The sequence below is a fragment of the Medicago truncatula genome, chromosome 3 (genome assembly GCF_003473485.1).
Source record: "Medicago truncatula cultivar Jemalong A17 chromosome 3, MtrunA17r5.0-ANR, whole genome shotgun sequence".
Classification (NCBI taxonomy): Eukaryota; Viridiplantae; Streptophyta; class Magnoliopsida; order Fabales; family Fabaceae; genus Medicago; species Medicago truncatula.
In genome coordinates, this window is record NC_053044.1 from 41,519,641 (window position 1) to 41,540,092 (window position 20,452).

The 20,452-nt window shown below is 32.3% G+C and overlaps 3 protein-coding genes across 3 annotated transcripts; 2 read left to right on the top strand and 1 right to left on the bottom strand.

The window, feature by feature from the left end:
• Positions 1 to 4,875: 4,875 nt before the first annotated feature.
• Positions 4,876 to 7,457, top strand: LOC11444163 (adenosylhomocysteinase). Its single transcript, XM_003601639.4, has 2 exons — positions 4,876 to 5,746; positions 6,321 to 7,457. Exons 1-2 carry the CDS (start codon positions 5,036 to 5,038, stop codon positions 7,065 to 7,067), a joined length of 1,458 nt encoding a protein of 485 aa, XP_003601687.1. The 5' UTR covers positions 4,876 to 5,035; the 3' UTR covers positions 7,068 to 7,457.
• A 4,341-nt stretch (positions 7,458 to 11,798) lies between these two features.
• Positions 11,799 to 12,556, bottom strand: LOC11437291 (protein RALF-like 22). The gene has a single exon (XM_003601640.4). It carries the CDS (start codon positions 12,445 to 12,447, stop codon positions 12,040 to 12,042), a length of 408 nt encoding a protein of 135 aa, XP_003601688.1. The 5' UTR covers positions 12,448 to 12,556; the 3' UTR covers positions 11,799 to 12,039.
• A 4,452-nt stretch (positions 12,557 to 17,008) lies between these two features.
• Positions 17,009 to 18,856, top strand: LOC11444164 (probable polygalacturonase At3g15720). The gene is made up of 7 exons (XM_003601641.2): positions 17,009 to 17,131; positions 17,239 to 17,376; positions 17,521 to 17,697; positions 17,831 to 18,038; positions 18,115 to 18,196; positions 18,304 to 18,412; positions 18,518 to 18,856. Exons 1-7 carry the CDS (start codon positions 17,009 to 17,011, stop codon positions 18,854 to 18,856), a joined length of 1,176 nt encoding a protein of 391 aa, XP_003601689.2.
• Positions 18,857 to 20,452: the final 1,596 nt, after the last annotated feature.

Here is a 20,452-nt window from a genome sequence, read left to right on the forward strand (position 1 = left end):
ACGTGAAGTACCTTTAAAAAAAAGTTATATGTAATAAAAACTTTTTTGTTTGGACACCAAAGTCGTGGATGTTGAGTTCTAAATCAAAGATTAAATTCAACACTTGACACATATGTCTAAATTGATTTGTTTAATTGTCAAAAAAAATATTTTAATAAATCTAAATCAACATGTTGCCGCCACAAAGTTATCCCCCACCTACTTGGTGGCTTGTAATGTCAAAATTAGTATTCTATCTTGTCTTATGTATAAGTTAAAATAACTACTCCTATTTCTTACGCCTATCAAGATAAGATAGGTAGTTTTCCTTAAACAAAATAAGCAGATAATATAAATTAATATTGTAAATAAATGGAATTGTATGAACAAAATTATCCTTCATGAGAACTTGTTAATTACAAAATAAAAATATAAAATATAATAGAACTGCAGTTACGATTCAAGTGAGTATCATCATGGGAGGGAAAAAATCGTTTTTGATTGGAGTTGATGGAAAAGATATGAGGAAAGTTGTTAGTGAATTTGTCGAATTTTTAAGTGATCTGTTTGAGCATATTAAAGCTTGTCATCTTAATGTTTGTCGAATGGTATATACTTTGTTTTACATACTTTGTGTGAAGAGTTTTTCAGGAATGTTATGCAAAATTATAGTTTTGCATTGAAGAATGTGAAATTTGATTATGCAAGGTTTATAATCCAAACTTCCTTGACTAACATTATCAATCATGTAATTAAAATCATGATAGATCATGAGATCTTTAATATTAATATTGTTGAAGAACCATGATAATGTGGTTGTCGGTTCAGGAAGAGATTCAACATATTGGAGATATATTCAAAGAGTATGAGTTATTTTAAGTTTAACCAAGCTTGTTGGTTTTTAAAAAATTGGAAAAATGATTGGTAATGGAAATGATACATTGTTTTTACATGACTTAGGACTTATTAGGAGGGGTGTGTGTGGTGTTAAAGGAACACTATAATAGACTTTTTAGTTTAGTTAGTGGTACAAAATGTTTGCTTGACTAATATGGCGTTGAATAAGGAAAGGGGATTGGTTTTAATGGAGATGGAGACTAAGAGGGTTTTTAGTGTGAGGTAAAGTTAGCTTGTTAGGCAAGAAAACTCATTGGCTAGGTGGATTTACTAAAATAATTTTGATGGAGATTTATATGTCAAATGAGTTTATCAGATACCGTATCAAATTTCAACATTAAAAGATCATCTTTGTATAATTTTACATGAATTAAAATAATTTCGTTAAAGGTTTCTTTCTATCTTAATATTAAGGATAATGAAAAATAGACTCCATACAAAAGATAACCACATGCAAATTATTAAGAAATCTATTCAATGTTACATTAGTAGGTGCGAATTACTTGAATATTCTTAACATTTATTTGTACAGTGTCATTTTTTTGGTAGGGTTTGAAATTTAAGAGACCAACCAACACAACTCTTTTGCTGCTTGTTTTTGATAAGGGAGGGAGTACTTCCAAGGTCGTTTTTTTAATTTTTGACAACATTGAAAGTGGGTGGAATGATTCTTAAGACAGCTGTAGGAATTTTATAAGGTCGGTTAAGAATCGTGAGTATCTGTGTGTGCCTATATATACAAAATTGTAAAATGAATTAAAAGCAGTAATGAGATATTTTGTGAATTATTTATTAAATCTCACCTGGCAATTTATGGATCGACAATATCAATTCAAGAACACAGAACCATTTTTTTTAATGCAAAAATGTTGCTCTTAGCAACATGTCAATCGGAGATGCTCATCACATTAAATTTCAACAATTAGTAAGAAAAACAAACAATTTTATTCAAAAAATGAAATTTGGATCAACGTACAAAATGAATAATTGAAGGAGAATTTGCTCGTGATGTTTTATTTATTTAATTATTTATTTTTATAACATGGTTCTTTTTTGTTTTTTCTTGTTATGAGTAAATCTTACTTTGTCACAATCTCAAGCAAAAATAGTTGGACCTATATACACAAATGAAAAAAATTAAGAAAAAAAATAATTTGCCACATCATTTTTCATCAATTGATATTTCCTTTTTTTTTCTTTTTCTTTTTCCATTTGTATACGTGTCCAGTTATATGCTACTTATATTTGGTATCATGATGGGGCAATGATTCTTTAAAGCGAGTGAAATGTAAAGTGAAAAAATTAAAGGTTGTCATTGCAATTAACCAATGTTTTGTTATAATATATTTATAATATCTATCTTTAAGTTATTAATTAACGGTTGATATTGTATATTTTACGCTTTAAATTGAGTTGTTTATTTTAGAGGTATTGGTTCTCCATGATGAGTATGTCAGAATCATGACGATCCACCATAGTTTTTCAAATGCTACTGTAAATTAAAATCACGTCTTATCATTGTGATTTCTGACATACCTACCAAAATACTTCATTCGATCACATTTATAAATGAATTTTGCTTTTTTTTTAGATATATTAAATAATTGATGTATTTGAACTATATTATAATTTAGATACATAAGTTATTTAATGAATCTGAAAATGAAAAAGTTGTTTATAAATGTGAATAAAATGAGTACCAAATATACACTTAATTTGAAGTTGCGACCAAATAAAATTTCCTTTTTTCTAATACAATGTTGATATAAACTTTGTTTTTGGTTTCATGATTAAACATAATTTTGATGAATTGGCCTTTATTTTATGAGTAGATCACCGACAAGCATGAGCATATAATCATGTGAACCGACACTTTAATTGGCCCAGAATGGGACAGCAGCACGTTCCATGAATAAATTGGATCTAAAAAACTTGTCACTCTCCTTTTTTTTTTCATCATGTGGTGAGTGTGTGGAGTGGAGGTGGTGGCACTGGCACCGCAGCTAGATTGATATTTTTGTCAAATCTCAGACCCACCAACTACGGAGTCATGATCGGGAGTTGTTGACCGTTGAGTCCTAACTAAGCAAGTAATGCCTCTCACGACATACTGTAGTAGTAGGTGACACTAACAACACAAGCACGTAAATTAGATTATGGAAACACTCTATTTTAGTACAATATTAGTTCCACCAACCTCAAGGTTTGGAAATTCGAGGGTAAGTGTGCGTTATTGGTGAGTGAGTGACCAATGTTTTAGGAAACTAGAGGTGTGAATATGCGATAGTGTAGTAGTTTACGGCTATTATATTTCATGGTTTGGAATTTGCAATTCATGAGCGTAACTCGCTAAGTCGTACATCCACACCATCAAAAGCAAAAGAAAAATAGGAAAAAGAAAAGAAAACGTGTATACAAATTATGTAAGAAAGTTTATTTGGTCCTAAGATTATAAATATTGATTTTGTGTTAATTGATTATGATTAAATGCGAGTTGAAGATAAAATAGTTTATATATATAGACGTTTATGTGTAATATTTTGTTGAACAATATACGTGTGTTGTGACTACGTTGTTATCAAAATTTTAAATTAATTTGATTTTATACATTATGTTTTACAAATAGTTGGTGGTGAAAATTATACAGAGAAATGAGAACTGAGTTATATATTATTTCATCAACATGAAAAAATTAAAATAAAGTGGAAATTGATTTAAGAAAAAATTATTTTATTCAATGAATCTAAAAAAAGAATCTTTGTCGTAGAGATATTTAGGTGTGTTTATACTTTATAGAGATTAAGATTTTAATTAAGGTGGGTTTGAAAAAAAAATTGATCCGCAACTTACATGTAACAAAATTATATCGTAAATTCAACTTAGATGATAAAAGACTACAAAATAAACTCTCCTCGATCCATATATTTGTCCATTTTGTTGGAACAAAATTGATTTTGTACAATTCCTCTAAGATTTTGATGACAACAAAGTATTGAAGAACAATTAGATATACTAATATATGCTCAAGTGTGCATAACCATATATTAAAATTTAACAAGGTCTGAACATGTATAAGAGCATCAGAAGCACAATAGAAGCTAATAGACTATGGTAGAAGATTTGAAGAAAGGTCAACCAGAAGTCGACACCTTGGATCAGAAGAAAGGAAGTCACTCAGAAGCTGAAGATCTGCATCAGACTCTAAAGAACACAAGACCCGAAGGGACCCATAATCCACATCAAACTGTTGTCTCTTCAATACTCTGATAGTACAATTTATCTTCTTTTGTCCATGTAGAGAAACAAACAAAGAACTTCAAAGAGAAAGAAAATGAACATATAATTTCAGTGTGAACAAAGAAATTTTGAATGTCGAAACAATACATTATCCATATTAGACAATGACTAAACATCCTTGATTTGAAGTTTTTCAACGACTCTTGATACACTTACACTCTTCTCCAACGTTTCTCAAATCCTTATCTATGTAACGAGCTGAAGACTTGAAGAACAGTAAGCGCATATAACACTTATTTTTTATGAGGATTAAAAACAAAATTCATAATTATGAGGATATAAAAACTTATTTAACCTTTTTTTTTCTCGGTGTAATTCTAGTAAAACTTTATGAAAAATGTTAACTAGTATCCCGGAGCACTAGTTAAAGAAATTAAATATATTATAAGTACCTTGAAACTTGTGTAGTTAAAATTTAAAAAGTGTAAAAAATGATGTTTTCAATACAAATATTTTCTTTTTTGTTTTCTTAACCAGTGCTTCGGCGTATTAGTTAACAAGACCCAAACTTTATTTATGTTTTGATAAAAATATACGTAAAACTAAAAAAAGAAAAGTGGACATTATGGAGTCATCACAAACATTATTGCATAGCTTTTCTTTTCCTGACAAACACATTATTAGATAAACTTAATTAAGAATAAAAAATAGATTAGTCTTAAAAAGGAGATGAAGTAGGAGAAGCTTTGATTGATCCCAACCATAACCACTCGAAAATTACTCATCATCCATTTTCAGCATTTCAAACCTATTTATACTTACACATCCCCACTCTCTCAAACACACACTCCTCTCATTCTCTCTTCCTTTACCCAAAACTCTCTTTCTCCCTCTCCGTATTTTCCATTTCCGATCCATCGCAATGGCGTTGCTGGTTGAAACCACCACTAGCGGCCGCGAATACAAGGTCAAGGACATGTCCCAAGCCGACTTCGGCCGTCTCGAAATCGAGCTCGCCGAAGTCGAAATGCCCGGTCTAATGTCCTGCCGAACCGAATTCGGTCCATCCCAACCCTTCAAAGGCGCTAGAATAACCGGTTCACTTCACATGACAATCCAAACCGCCGTCCTCATCGAAACCCTAACCGCTCTCGGCGCTGAAGTCCGTTGGTGTTCCTGCAACATCTTCTCCACTCAAGACCACGCCGCTGCCGCCATCGCTCGTGACAGCGCCGCCGTGTTCGCATGGAAAGGAGAGACTCTCCAGGAGTATTGGTGGTGCTCTGAACGCGCTCTTGATTGGGGTACTGGCGGTGGACCAGATCTTATCGTTGATGATGGTGGTGATGTCACTCTCTTGATCCATGAAGGTGTTAAGGCTGAAGAGGTTTTTGAGAAGACTGGTCAGTTACCTGATCCTTCTTCCACTGATAATGCTGAGATGCAGATTGTTCTTACCATTATCAGAGATGGTTTGAAGACTGATCCTAAGAGGTACCAGAAGATGAAGACTAGAATTGTTGGTGTTTCTGAAGAAACTACCACTGGTGTTAAGAGGCTTTACCAGATGCAAGCAACTGGTACCCTTTTGTTCCCTGCTATCAATGTCAATGACTCTGTTACCAAGAGCAAGGTAATTTTTTTTTTTTTTTTGAGTTTTTGTGCTTGATTTGATTCAGATCTGTTGTTGTTATGTCTTTTTTGTTATTTTCAATTTCAGATCTATGTTTTGTTTTCTGAATTTGCTAAATTGTGATAGTTTTGGTAGCTCCCATAAAATGGGAGTGTTATTTTATCATTAAAATTTTCTTTTTTAACATGTCTTGAAGAACTAAAAAATATTTAAAATTCACAATGATATTGTTTTATAATTTCATTTTGGAACTTGGAATAGTATAAAGAAAAGGTTGGTTGGATCTAATGTTTTAAATTTTTGAGATTCATAATTGAATACAATTGATGCATCTCAATTGTGGATCTGGAATCCTTTCAATCTTGCATAAAGAAAAACATGTGGTTGCATACATTAATTGATCTTAGTCGTCGATTTGAAATCTGTTGGCTCACATTACACAAAATCCAAATATTCTTGTTATGTTATTGTTGTTGTAGAACAACAATTGGATTTTTATGCTGTTGTAATTTCAAAGCTGTTTATTTTGTGTGGTGTGTTCTAAACAAATAATTTTGTTTTGTGATGTTTACAGTTTGACAACTTGTACGGTTGCCGTCACTCACTCCCCGATGGACTGATGAGAGCTACTGATGTCATGATTGCCGGAAAGGTTGCTGTTGTATGTGGTTATGGAGATGTTGGCAAGGGTTGTGCTGCTGCATTGAAACAGGGTGGTGCTCGTGTGATCGTGACTGAGATCGATCCAATTTGTGCACTTCAAGCTCTTATGGAAGGTCTTCAAGTCTTGACTTTGGAGGATGTTATCTCCGAGGCTGACATCTTTGTTACCACAACCGGTAACAAAGACATTATCATGGTTAGTGACATGAAGAAAATGAAGAACAATGCCATTGTCTGCAACATTGGTCACTTCGACAATGAAATTGACATGCATGGACTTGAGACATACCCTGGTGTGAAGCGCATCACAATTAAGCCACAAACTGACAGATGGGTTTTCCCTGAAACCAAATCTGGCATCATTGTCTTGGCCGAAGGTCGTTTGATGAACTTGGGATGTGCTACTGGACACCCCAGTTTCGTCATGTCATGCTCCTTCACCAACCAAGTCATTGCTCAGATTGAGTTGTGGAAGGAAAAGACTTCCGGCAAGTATGAAAAGAAGGTATATGTTTTGCCTAAGCACCTTGATGAGAAGGTTGCTGCCCTTCATCTTGGCCAGCTTGGAGCTAGGCTCACCAAGCTTTCCAAAGATCAGGCAGATTACATCAGTGTGCCTGTTGAGGGTCCATACAAGCCTGCTCACTACAGGTATTGAGATGATCAAGAGATGGCAGAGGGAAAGAATAAAGATGATTCTATCCGTATTGTTCCGCATTCGATTTTGGATTTTTGTTTTCTCATTACAATTTTTAGATTTGTGGGGTAGATTGAGAATTCTTTTGGATTATTATCCTAGAATCTCAATTCCACCGGGGTTGAAGGGTATGAGTAAAAAAACCTGTTGGTTTCTATGAAATGAGACCAATTGGGTATGAATAAAGCTTAGGTTGTGGCTGTGTCTGTTATGATTGATTATTAGAGTATAATTACACGTGTTCTTGTCCAATCTTTGACAGAATCAAGTTAGGAAAAAATGCAGAAAAATATGTGCTTACTGTATTACATTCGATTTGTTTTAATCTATATTTGCTTATTTTTCACTTTATGAACAGCACTTGGCAAAATTACATGGAATTTAGTAATTTACTTCCAGAAAAGGAAATAATTTGACATGTAGTGATGGATGCAAGAATCCAAATGATCGCTTTCAAAACAATAATAATATCCAGAATGATAAATAAAAGTAACCATATCAAATAAAGCAATGGAATAGTTTTTGAACAGGGCCAATTAGGGGATAGTGACTTGAATATTTTTTTAAAGAAAAAAAAAACGTGGTTGTAGTTTTAGGATTTTGAATTGGGTTCTAATTGTAGTTTTTTTTTTATTATAATTTTTTTTTATATATCTGCTATAGTATGTTATGCACATTTAATTAATCACATTTGCTTTTCACAATCAATTTATTTATTTTTTCAACACAAAAACCCATTCAACGTGTGTTTGGATATATACTATGAGTCCGGATTTGCTGTGGTTATTTACCTTTTAATAGATTTTAACGAGATGCATGTAAATCTGGACTATTATTGTTTCACCTCAATAATCTATAATTTGTCAGAGATGTATGTAAATCTGGTCTATTATTGTTTCACCTAGAAATCAAATTGCAAGAATGGGTTTTACCGCAACTTTGACTCTGTTGCGAGTATTAATTCACTCGACTTAGGGAAGCCGATCAAACACTTTACTTTCTGGGGGGAAATGCAGCACAACTCACACACAACACAAATGGGAAGAAACTTTAAACATCTTCCCTTTGAATATCCTTTGAATATGGATATGAAAAAAGATCCACATGTTCTTTCAAACGATTCATACTTAGACAGAGTTCATAAGCCACTTAAGAGGTGCTCAGAAGTGTAGAATAGTATTTAAGTATATATAAATGAGTTATTCGTGAATCAATAACTTCAAGTTTATACGAGTTTGCAAGGTTTGAACTTAACTCATTTAGTATCTGCTCAATCTTAAATATACAAGTTTGAGTAAAAAAAAATTAACTAGTCGAGTCTCAATAGATCTTGAAAAATTTAACTATTTATTTATTTATTTATAAATAGATGTTGATCAAATACATCAATTTATGTTGATCAAATTTTTTCTTATATGAAGGATAAGAGAGAGTTGTAATTAGTTAAGTCAGTATTTTATTTTTTTTCATTAATCTGAATTTGAACTCATGTCATCTATGTTTTCAATCCTTAACTCAAATTAGTTAAACTAATCAAAATCCCAATAAAATGACTAATCTTGATACGTTGATAGGCATAGCAACCGAACAATAAAAGCCGTGAAAGAAAAATTAAAGTAACATCTCATTCTTAAGGCTGCTGCGGTAGAGCGTGGTAGGTGTATTAACACACACATATATAAAACAAAATTTTGAAAATGTAGTACTTTCTTTGTTGCGATGTTGCCATAACATACATATTAACATCATTATTTTACGGCTTTTGGACTTCCTTCAAGACAAAGAATCAATTACACGTTGTTGAACGGTTTTGAGCTACCTTCGTGGTAAGTGCACCAAACCCACTCAAAAAGTTATATATGATTAATAAAATATACATTATTTAAGACATTGCTCAGATTGCATACATTATCCAATGACTTTTCAGTTTATTATTCAACTTAATACAATAGCAAAATAAGCCACAAATTTGATGGTGACAATTTTAGTATATGACAGAAAAATGCCTTCTTGTATCTATATCTACAGCTATACGTGATAGTCAAGAACACTCAAATTTGTGATATCCTAAAAGTGGTCAACTATAGTTTGGACAAGAGATTGTAGAGTAAATGTGAGAACAACTCATAGAACTTGCATTGTTAAAACAAAAAACTCAGAGAGCTTGCCACACATCATTGGGACTTTCACATAATAGATTATTTTAGACAACTTCTAACAATAATTTATCAAGTGATATTTGCCATTCGAAATAAAATAATATATTAAGTGGAAAATATGGTCCCCTTTTGTAACTAGTAAGATTTTACCTCCTTTTGTCCCCGTGACCATAACTCAGTCGGTAGGGATATTAGTTTACTTGACAAAAAATGAAGAATGTTACCTTTTAAAACAACCATCAATGAATAACAAGTAACATACTCCAAACAATTATATTCCAAACTTAAGTCTGTTACACCATTTTTATGAAGTATTGTTTGCTCTAGGTCTTATGCGAGCCATCACAGTTTGTCCTTAGTTAAAAAACGCCTCACTAGGTTGAGTAGTGTGTGTGTTTATAAATCACTCTTAGTCTCGATTCGCAACTAGAACAGTAGCCTTCAGTTGAGGCTGAGAGGCAAAAGGGTGTGTCATTCCTCGTACCTGACTTAGACCCTCCTTTTAGTACAAACGTTCCGACCTCAAATTTTTTGCACCACTTTTCTGAGGCATTGTCCACATTGGATCTTATGCGAGCCCTTTCAGTTTTGTCCATAGCTAAAAGACACCTAAGTGGATTCAAGAGAGTATGTGCTTATAAGGTACACTCAATTATTCCTAATTCCTAAGGAATGTGATTTTTTTGTTGTACCAAACAAATTCTAACTCAACTATTTGTATATTTGTCAAATTTGTTAACAATACACTTTTGACAACATTTAGTCACATGCTCTCAGCTTAATAACTTTTTTCTGACTATATTCACTAGCAACTTCATCCTCTCTTGAGACACATGGAAAAATATATTGTTTGAGTCAGATGGATGAATTGACTCTTCTAATTAGGAAGGGGTGTCATTGATGCAGTTAAATAAACGCAAAAAGGAAAGGAAAAGAAGTACTATTGTCCCACATGAATTTTTCTTCAAGCAGTACAGAAATAGAAATACATTTAAAAGTAAAGTGGAATCACATATACTGTTCAACATATCTTATATGGTGCAAGTTTCCAACCAAGATACTAACATTTACTCCATCCGTTTCAAAATATAAGCAAAATTCACTTTTTAGGTTCATTCATTTAATGATGTATGTGGTTCATAATATGGACCACATACGTCATTAAATGAATGAACCTAAAAAGTGAATTTTGTTTATATTTTGAAACGGAGGGAGTATCCGTTAAAAAAATAGGAATATTCATCACCCAATGTGTGCATCCATTCAAAATGGTGCTTCATTTTCTGAACATTTATTATATTGATTGGATGCTTATCTTACAAGAAAGCTCAAAAATCAGTTCTAGATGCTAAGTTTTCAACATGCTATCCAACCTAGTTCTAAAATGACAGAGTTAGGAAAATGACATGTAAATTAATTAATTTTTCAACATAAATGGCCTCTTTTCAAAAACATTGACTTCAAATGAGATTCTATATGCTTGATATTGCAAGAGACCTAACTTTTAATTAATCGATTTGATTTTAGTAAGATCTTACAACCAATGCTATATCTATAGAATTATGCTAGAAACACACTATTCTCGACACACACGGTCAAATATTCAAACCGCAGACAAGTTGGCGACTGAGCTCCTACATATTTGATCAATGTTCACCCTGTGTTGGAAACATTTAAGGAAATAAAGACAAGCTTCCACAAAGAACTAAAACACGTCAAATTACATAATGGCAATCAGCAAAGAACCTATGAAACTTGATGTTTCGAAATAGCAAGCGACAGATTGTTTTAAATAAGGTGGTTATGCAGTTCATATTTTCAGTTCTTGTCTTCTATATATCAATATGAAGAAATCAACCGATTTTCTCTAGCAGTTCTGCATAATATCGTTTGACTAATTATGAAGAGCCTGTAGTAGTAAATCAAATATACCAAAGATTTTCAATTGCCTCTAACAGGTTTAATACCCCCTTTAAAGCTCAATTTCTTCCTGAAAACGTAACTTCTTGAAAGCACCTAGCTTAGGGAAAATAACCATTATTCCGATGGTTTTAAATTGCAGTTCGCAACTGCGGCAAAGCAAAGAATTTCAAAGCCTTTGCAATCACAATTGCGACTACATCAGCTGCATTCATTTCTTCTACAATATCAAGAATTGCTGTATAACTGCGACCGCAATCACAACTTAAAACTCAATATTTTTTTAATCCTAATATCAGAAGGTTATCAACATAATTTCAAGAATAAGTTCAGCACTGCCACCAAGTCCTATTACTAATTGTTGTATGAGCATTTGATTGTACAATTCTGTTACCAAAAAGGACACCATTTAATATTCCTAGACTTAGCTCTTACTTTCTGACAAAATGATGATGTTGCGTTTAGTTATCTTAAGTAGACTATACAAGTGATGATGCCGTTGAGACATTCTAACCTAGTCGGTTATCAAGCTGCATCTGCTGATTGCACGGTGATCCTTACGTGCGGGGTCTATACTATCTCGGTTGATGCAAACTGAAATTATAACCCCAAATTTCAAATAGGCATCATAATGCCAAGGAAAGTACCACTTCAATAATCAGATATTTTCATGAATACACTAATAAGATATTTAATACAATATATGTTTAAAAAGCATACAAAATCACAATCTTATTAGCTACATAGAAAAAAGCTCATAAACAAAACAACAACAACAAAAAAGGGTTAAATAAGGGAAAGTAAAGGAAAAGAAATAAGAAACTTTCCTTGATCCATTATTTTGAAGTAAAATGTTAAGTGTTGATTTCTTGCGCACCTCTAACACATGCAGTAATAACTTCACAACCTCTACTATAAGGATTAGCTTGTCTTCTATGACAATTATAATAGGAAGCACCAGGTCTATCACAAGGAACCATATCCCTCTTCAATGTATCATAGCTTATGTACTTTTTCTGCATTGCCAAAACTCTTCTATTGCTCTCTGAATCCATCATCATCATTTCAGGATCTGTCAAACACTCTCCAATGGTTTTGGTACAAACCCTCTTTGTGATTACTACTGCATCATTTATTTCACTGTGTTTCAACAGATTGAGGTCAACAGTAGTTGGTAAGAGGGAAGTGCAGATTGGAAGATAGGCGTGAAAGAGAAGTGTTAGAAAGAGGAAGATGGTGGAAGTGAATCTGAGTTGGGACATTGTTTGTGTTGTTTTTGGGTTGGATGATGTTGTGTTGGGTTTGCGAAAGAGATGCTTGTTGTTGGAGGGTCTTAAATTGTGTAGGACAAGGGTAGGGTATAGTACAGGTGCAAATGCAAAGAGTGTACTTATAACAAGGCAACTACATTAGTGCCACATTACTCTCAACAACCTATATTGGGATAAATTGAATCATGTTGGACATTGACACGTATCAGACATCAGATATACTTTCGATTTGAAATATCAGTGCTAGAATAACGTATATGTAAGTATTTATCTTATTCAATAAATATTTGTATAGTCTAGAATTTCATTGGCAATCAATTATATTTCAAAGTATTATTGAAACTAAAAGTGTGATTTTTTAAATTGATATTATGGTGAAATGTGATTGAACTCTTTTATCAAATTATGATTTGTAAAACTTTTTAAATTATCTTCACAAAAATCTACATTGAGATATAATTGAATGTACGTGTAAGATTGTGTTATATTGCGAGTGTATAATCACTGATAATTTCTTTCTATAAGTTTTTAACTCTTACAATATCATTATTATTTTAGAAGGATAAATCAACTAAATTGCTAATAATGACTTCTAAAATCAAATGTTTGAATTAAGAAAGTGACTCTGATTATAACAATGTTCATCTATTTTAGATAATATTAGTATGATTGATTGTGTGTATAAAGATGACATGTTCAATTTCAATTTATAACTTTTATTTTTAAATTAGCTCCTCTCCCGTGAGATTATTCACCGGAGAGAGTCACATGCACATCTATTTTTTTTATTCAACCACATACTCTCTCCCGTGAGTATACCATTTTCACGGGTTGAATGTACTTTTAAGCACATACTCTCTTCATATATTTGTTCTTCTATTCCCATTAGACCAAGAAAAACCATTCATTTATTCGTAGATAGTAATCATGTCTACTAGTCATTTTGTATGGAATTGCGACCATCTGGTTCTCTCATTTCAATCATTTTTCTTTGTACTTCTTTGTACACAAGAGTCTATAAAATTGATCACTTGTGTTAAAAAAAAAATTATCATTTGTTGAAGGTGTCCAAGTCTTTTATGCACTAACTACATGTTACATTTATCTTGTATTAAATAAAAAAATGTGGTAAGCTAAAAGCTAAATATTCAAACATAAATTAATTACTATTTATCCAGAAATCCTAGCTCAACTGACAAAATGTCGAAATTGTTAGGCCGAATGACATGATCGGGGCTCGAACCCCGGTAACTCCACTTGTGTGCGTGAATTTAAAATGACTTTGCCATTTCGTCTATCTACAAAAAAAAAATAAAATTAATCTTTTAAAAATTCACTAAATATCGCAAAGGTGGAGTTATATATATGGTGGGAGTACAAGGAACAACAGGTCAATGCTAAAAAACTAACAAGAGAGAAAGACATCAGTACTGGCGACTCATTATAATGGATCCATCTAGATTCTACTAGAATATGATGACCCACCTTTAAAATATTTAATGCAACTAACTCATCATAATCTTTACATACTTTGACTATTCTATCACATTGGACCTATCTTGGGTCATTACATTCCTTTGTTCCTGCACAAACTCCCTGTCCTCAAGGTGGTACATAAATAAAATATCTAATGCAACTAAATCATCATAACAACTAACTCATCATAATCTTCACCTATTTTGACTATTCTATCACATTTGAGCATATGTCCGGTCATTACATTTCATTGGTGTTGCACAAACACAATGTCCTTAATGTGGTAATTAAAAGTTCACATAATACTCATTCTTCACAAATTCAATTCCACTCCATTTAGACTTTGATGTTAAATATATTTGGCCTATGACATCTACCCAAAAACCTTAAAACATGCATTAGGCAGTGAGTCTTCTGCGTCATATTCATATAATTGCATTGTTGTTACAACCAACATAACATATCTTGTGACTACACTCTAAGCAAGGTTTTGATACAAGAATCCAACACTAGAATCTACTCTCATCCTCTCACCCCAAGAACTAATACCACATATTGTGAATCCGCAGAGTATTGGGAACGACTGCGAGCCAATTGTCTAGGACCAACAAAAGAGGAAGACATCACATCTCCACCAAAATCTTAAAGCATTAGCACACAAGTCACTTCTCTTATATATCTAACATTCAACTCATTTATTTATAGTAGACATGAGAGTAACTATTCACACTTGAACTCAACAATCCATAATCATTTTTTCCAATATATTATTCTTTACACTTCAAAGGTGGATTTGATCATATACACCCAATATTTTTTTTTTTGGGGGTTTATATGTACCAAAAACTAAAAACACTGACACGTATAGCTTAAGCGGGGAAAAGCTTCTGATGGAAGCAATGGTTGTAAATCCATTTAATTAATTATTCCAATACTCTAAAATATCAGTAAGATAGACAAATTTGCAACAAACAAACTACTTAAAATTTCCATATATGGTTTGGTCCTAAAATTCCCAAATGAATTGTATACAAAAAATGTGGCATGTGTCTGTGATATAAGAGTGTGTAATAAAGAATTAGTGAAAAGATTACTTACATAAACTAAGAATTTCAAAGAAGAAGAAAAAGACGAGTAAATTCAGTGGGGTTTCCATACGATGAAACACTATTGTTGGTGACACTAGGAACGGTGCCGGACCACCACCGTCTGACCCCGTCGACAAACCCCTCCGTAATATAGGTACGATCTTCTTTTTTTGATAGTGACCGAAGTTTAAACATGGACCTTATATATATTATGCATTGTCTCTACCAAGCTCACGAGGACAGGTACGATCTTCTTTAATATGGTTCCAAATTAATCAAAAGAGACAAATAAAAAGAGTCTCTCAAATATTAATCAACTTAGAATTTCCTATGCTTGCACCCAGTTGACTTCTTATTGCTTCTTTCACAAGATTGCACCGTTTTAGTTTTTTTTTGTTTTTTTTTTTTGCGGCAATTATCAATCCTTTTACAAAAAAGACAGATTTATTTTTTCTTCCTCCATATATAATACAATGTTTCTGACAATGAGCTATATATTACAAACATGGTTTTAAAACAAATGATAGTGAAATACAATAATTTTGACAAAAATATGAGACCATATACCCACCATTTATTTATACTCCATTTTTTCCCTAAAAAAAAAATTTATACTCCATTTTTTTTTCTTTTTCGAGTAAGCCAATAAATTGATCCATATATTTGTAATCCATTCTCAAACTAATCAACTACTCTATTAATATTTCAAACTAATCACACTCTTTGTCAAACATTTCTTAATTAGGTCTTTATCCTTTTTTTTATTTATTTTAAAGGAGCCAAAATGCAGCAACTCCCTTGACTTTATGCTTTTGTCACATGACGTTTGATAGAAAGACTATTTTGAAACGATTGTCAAAGACAAATACTATTTTAAAATATTCATAAAGTCAGAGTCTAATTTGAGTGTGACTTGACAATGACTAATTTAATGGTTTACTTTTTTTCTTCTTTCTTTCCTTTTCCTACAACTCAGACTACATTCAAAATTTAATTTCAAAACTACATGATCAATCTACTTTTTTTAAGGCAATCTACATATAACTATGCTCCTCTAAAGAAACATGCCGAAAATTTATTTGAGAACCACTTACTTAGAAAAAACAATTGAAAAGTACCGCCAGTTCCTCTTTTAATTCGTGTTAATTTATTCTCATAAATTTAGTCAACAATTCGTTTTTTTAAGTAGTATAGACTCTGACGATGTAATTAGCATTAAAAAATAAAACTTCCTTCATTAACTGTGGAATATGCATTGGTTATTCTACTGTTAATTTAGAAGTAAGACTCAAATTGATCCAAATAGCTAAATTAAATTAAAGATCATGTTTGTACCAAAAAAATAAATAATTAAAGACCATGTTAACACCCCTAAAAAAAGGCATATCAAGCAACAAATATTTTTTTCGCATTTGATACCCAAGAGCGCTTAGATGAGATGAAACGGGTCTCTTCTAGCTTAACCAAGGTTCCAGGTTCGAATCCAGCTTTGGGCATGCAGTAGCGTTAAAACTCTTAGGGAGAACTTGCCGCCTATTTGGGTTGCGCGCGGAGATACCTGGTTTAAAAAAAAAAGAAGTTACATGCATGATCAATTGCATTTAGTATATAACCATGCTCATAAATTCAATCCACGGTTCGTATTCTTTTAAGTTTTAAGCAGTAATAGACATTGGACAGTGTGCGTAGCATTTAAACATTCCTTAATTAGTTCTGGAAAATGCATAGGTTATTCTAATGTTCTTTGCAAATTGCTTGTAACGGTTTTGTTTTGTTTAAACCATAGTATAAACCTAAAAATAAATGCCATTATTGCTAATTCTACAATTTTCCTCCATCACTTCTGCTCTTACATTATATAAACAGTGGTTCTTTCTCTAAATTTCACTAAACAGCATTCTAGTTTAACACTTAGATTTAATCACCATTTCTAGAAATATTAGTTTTTCCTTGTTTCAAATATGAAACTCTTGTTTGTTCTTTATCTAATGTCTCTCTTTGTTTCACCAATCTCATGCTTTAGATTAGTAAATCGCAAACCACTTGCTCAAAAATCCTTCAATGTTGTTAATTATGGTGCTAAGGGTGACAGCAACACTGATGATTCAAATGTATATTTTTATTTTAGTTTAATTTTTCTTCATGTAATTATATTTATTGATATATTTCTTATTGTTTCTGAAATTTAAAACAATTTTTAAACTTTTATGTAAAAAAGGCTTTCTTGAAAGCATGGCAAGAAGTATGTGGTTCAACTCAAGGTACTCCAACCCTTATTATACCGGGAGGCAAAAAGTTTATGTTGCAACCTTCGTCATTCCAAGGTCCTTGCAAATCCTCAACCGTTAAGGTTATGGTATGTTATAAATGAATTAACAATTTAGTTACACATGCATGACTAAAATACATTTTACGTATACATTTCTCCATTACTACTTTAATGGGCAATTTATTTTGTATTAATTAATATTATGGTTAGTAATAGTATTTGGTTTGGCAGATGATGGGAACTATCATTGCCCCACAAAGTAGTGGAAAATGGAAATGGGACAGTCGTGATGACGATGCATGGATCAGCTTCTCTCACATAAAAGGCCTTATTATCAGTGGTGAAGGAACATTTGATGGCCAAGGTGCTTCCTGGTGGAAAAATTATAATGACCATGGCAGGCCAACTGTAAGTTAATTCCATGCATGTCTTAAATGAAAACTAAAATGCTAACATATAGTTATGGCAAATGTACACAAACACACACTCCTGAGTTTTGGAATTAAAGTGTATAAATTTAATATAACATGTTTATCTGCAGGCTCTTCAATTTCTTGGATGTGATAATCTAAAACTTGGTCCATTGAGACACATTGACAGCCCAAAAAATCATATAAGCATAGTCGATTGCAATGGCGCTTTAATCTCCCATCTTCATATAATTGCACCGGAGAATAGTCCCAACACCGATGGAATTGATATTTCAAGATCAACCAACATCATCATTGAACACTCAACCATCTCAACTGGTTCAATTCTTATATATTAAAAGTCAAAAATTAATTGATTAAAGGGGGCTTGCCATTAACATTTTCTTATTTATAGGCGACGATTGCATTGCCATTAACAGTGGTTCCAAATTCATTAACATAACTGCGATTAATTGTGGACCTGGTCATGGCATCAGGTTTGTGTTGTTGATATAATGGTTTAATTTTGACATTTTGTTAATATTCCATCAACATTATAGTGAAAGTCTAACATGTTTTTGATGTGTTGGTGACTATAATATAGTGTTGGAAGCCTTGGAAAAGACGGAAAATATGCTACTGTAGAAGAGGTGCATGTGTCACACAGCATCTTCACTGGAACGGAAAATGGAGCTAGAATCAAGACATGGACGGTATGAATTGATTCTAGTTAATTGGATAATTAATTAAATTATTTATTATTTATTGCGGTGGTTTAATTATAAATTATATTGCTCTTTTGTTGTTGATTGAATTAGGCTGGAACTGGGTATGCGAGGAAGATAACATATGAAGATATTACACTTATTAAAGTAAATAACCCTATAATTATTGATCAACACTACGACGCTTTAGAAAGTGTAAGCGATAGTGTCCGTAAAGGAGTGAAAGTGAGTGATGTTACTTTTCGTGGCTTTCGGGGAACTGCAAATGAGAAGGATGCAATTGAACTGAATTGTGCTCGTATTGGTTGCACCAACATTGTACTTGAAAATATAAACATAGCTGGTCTTGGTGGAGAGAAGCCATCTGCATCGTGCAATAATGTACAAGGGTCATGCTCTTCTTGCAATCCAAATGTCCCGTGTTTTCATTAAGTTTTGCTTTCTTAGGAAACTATCAAAATACCATGTTTTTGCTTGATAGTTGTCAACATTAATTAGGATAAGAAATAGGATGTGTTTGTTTCATGTTTTTCTTGATACGTAAGGTCGAGACTATATTAGGATCAAAATAGGATGCATTCATATTCTCTCAAGAAAATTGTATTCCTATGTTACAAGTTTATTAGATTTTATTCAGATTTATGAGAAAGAAAAACATTCCCAAAAAATTTATGACAATCAATTTTTACATGAAGGTGATAATATATTCTTGTGTAACAAATGTTTAGCCTCCCCATTATAATGGTTCTTGAGAATATTTAAGTATTAACCAAACATGTTTTTGTTAAATGCATAGGAATAAAACTCTTCTCTTTATATTCTCAGAAACGGTATTCCTGAAAATAAATTTAGTAAATTTGAAGCAAACGTACCCATAGGACAAAGTTTTTATAATTTTTTTTTAATAAAATAATATTAAGATATAAGACAAGTTATTGTGCACTTTTATGTAAAACTTCTTACATCAATAAATTTATTTTTTGAAGCTATTGTCAAGTGTATGATATCTCCTTCTTTTTTATATGAGTAAAAGTGGGGGAAAAATAAGATGAAGGAAAAAGTAAAAATGAAGTTGGATAAATAAAGAACGTGAGAGAGAACAAAAAGATAAATACATTTTTTTAATTAAAAAAAAGTGAAAAGAAAATGTGAGAGAAACGATGGTGGAACAAAAGAAAAGGACGAGAGAAGAAGGTTTGCAAAAAAAAAAAAAAAAACAAGATGAAGGAGAGAAGAGAGCATAATACATGAATGAGAAAAAATAAACGGGGTGAGATGTAATAATTTATGTGGTTGCCATGTGAGAAAATTGATAGTTAGACTAATGCATGTTTGTTTAGCTCCCCTATTATGTTAATGCATAAATTTAGGGTGTGTTTGGCTTTGAAAATGTAAATTTTAGCCTATGGTAACCGGTAATACGCATTGATAACCGATTAAACACTCCTGCAAAATCCAAAAACCACACAATTTTTTTTTTAGCTTAAATGCAGTCCCCTCAATTTAAAAACTCGGAATTTCACCCCCCTCAATTTTATATTTTTCAAGATTTTACCCCCTTAATCAAATTTGAACTCATTTATGCTTATGTGGCGGTACTGATGTGGATTTTAAAATATTATCTTATTATCCACCTAATTAATTATTTAAATTACAAATTTTTCAATAATTTAAAAAATACCATAAAATGCAAATATATTTTTTTTTTTGAAAAAAAGCATGAATTCTAAAACCAAAACACAACAGCAAACAGAAGTGCAGCAACACTACAACCTCCAAACAGCCACAACAACAACACACCCAAGACCCTAACAGCTATTTAAAAACAACACCAAAAAACAGTCGAGGAGAGAACATAACGGGAAAAAATAGATCAGAACACCCAAAGCACCAACCCAACAACAAAGGCACAACCAAGCCTGTTGCACACCTCCAAATTTTCATGTTAAATCCTCAATAAAATAACCGACTTGAAAGCAACAAAAACATGAACCCAGATAACCAAGGCACAACCCCAAAACTCATGAA

Excerpts from the sequence above, each read along its gene's own strand:
- LOC11444163 (XM_003601639.4), top strand. The coding sequence starts at position 5,036 with ATGGCGTTGCTGGTTGAAACCACCACTAGCGGCCGCGAATACAAGGTC. Across the intron at positions 5,747-6,320 it reads ACTCTGTTACCAAGAGCAAG|TTTGACAACTTGTACGGTTG; the intron begins GTAATTTTTTTT and ends TGATGTTTACAG.
- LOC11437291 (XM_003601640.4), bottom strand. The coding sequence starts at position 12,447 with ATGTCCCAACTCAGATTCACTTCCACCATCTTCCTCTTTCTAACACTT.
- LOC11444164 (XM_003601641.2), top strand. The coding sequence starts at position 17,009 with ATGTCTCTCTTTGTTTCACCAATCTCATGCTTTAGATTAGTAAATCGC. Across the intron at positions 18,197-18,303 it reads GGACCTGGTCATGGCATCAG|TGTTGGAAGCCTTGGAAAAG; the intron begins GTTTGTGTTGTT and ends ACTATAATATAG. Across the intron at positions 18,413-18,517 it reads CTAGAATCAAGACATGGACG|GCTGGAACTGGGTATGCGAG; the intron begins GTATGAATTGAT and ends TGATTGAATTAG.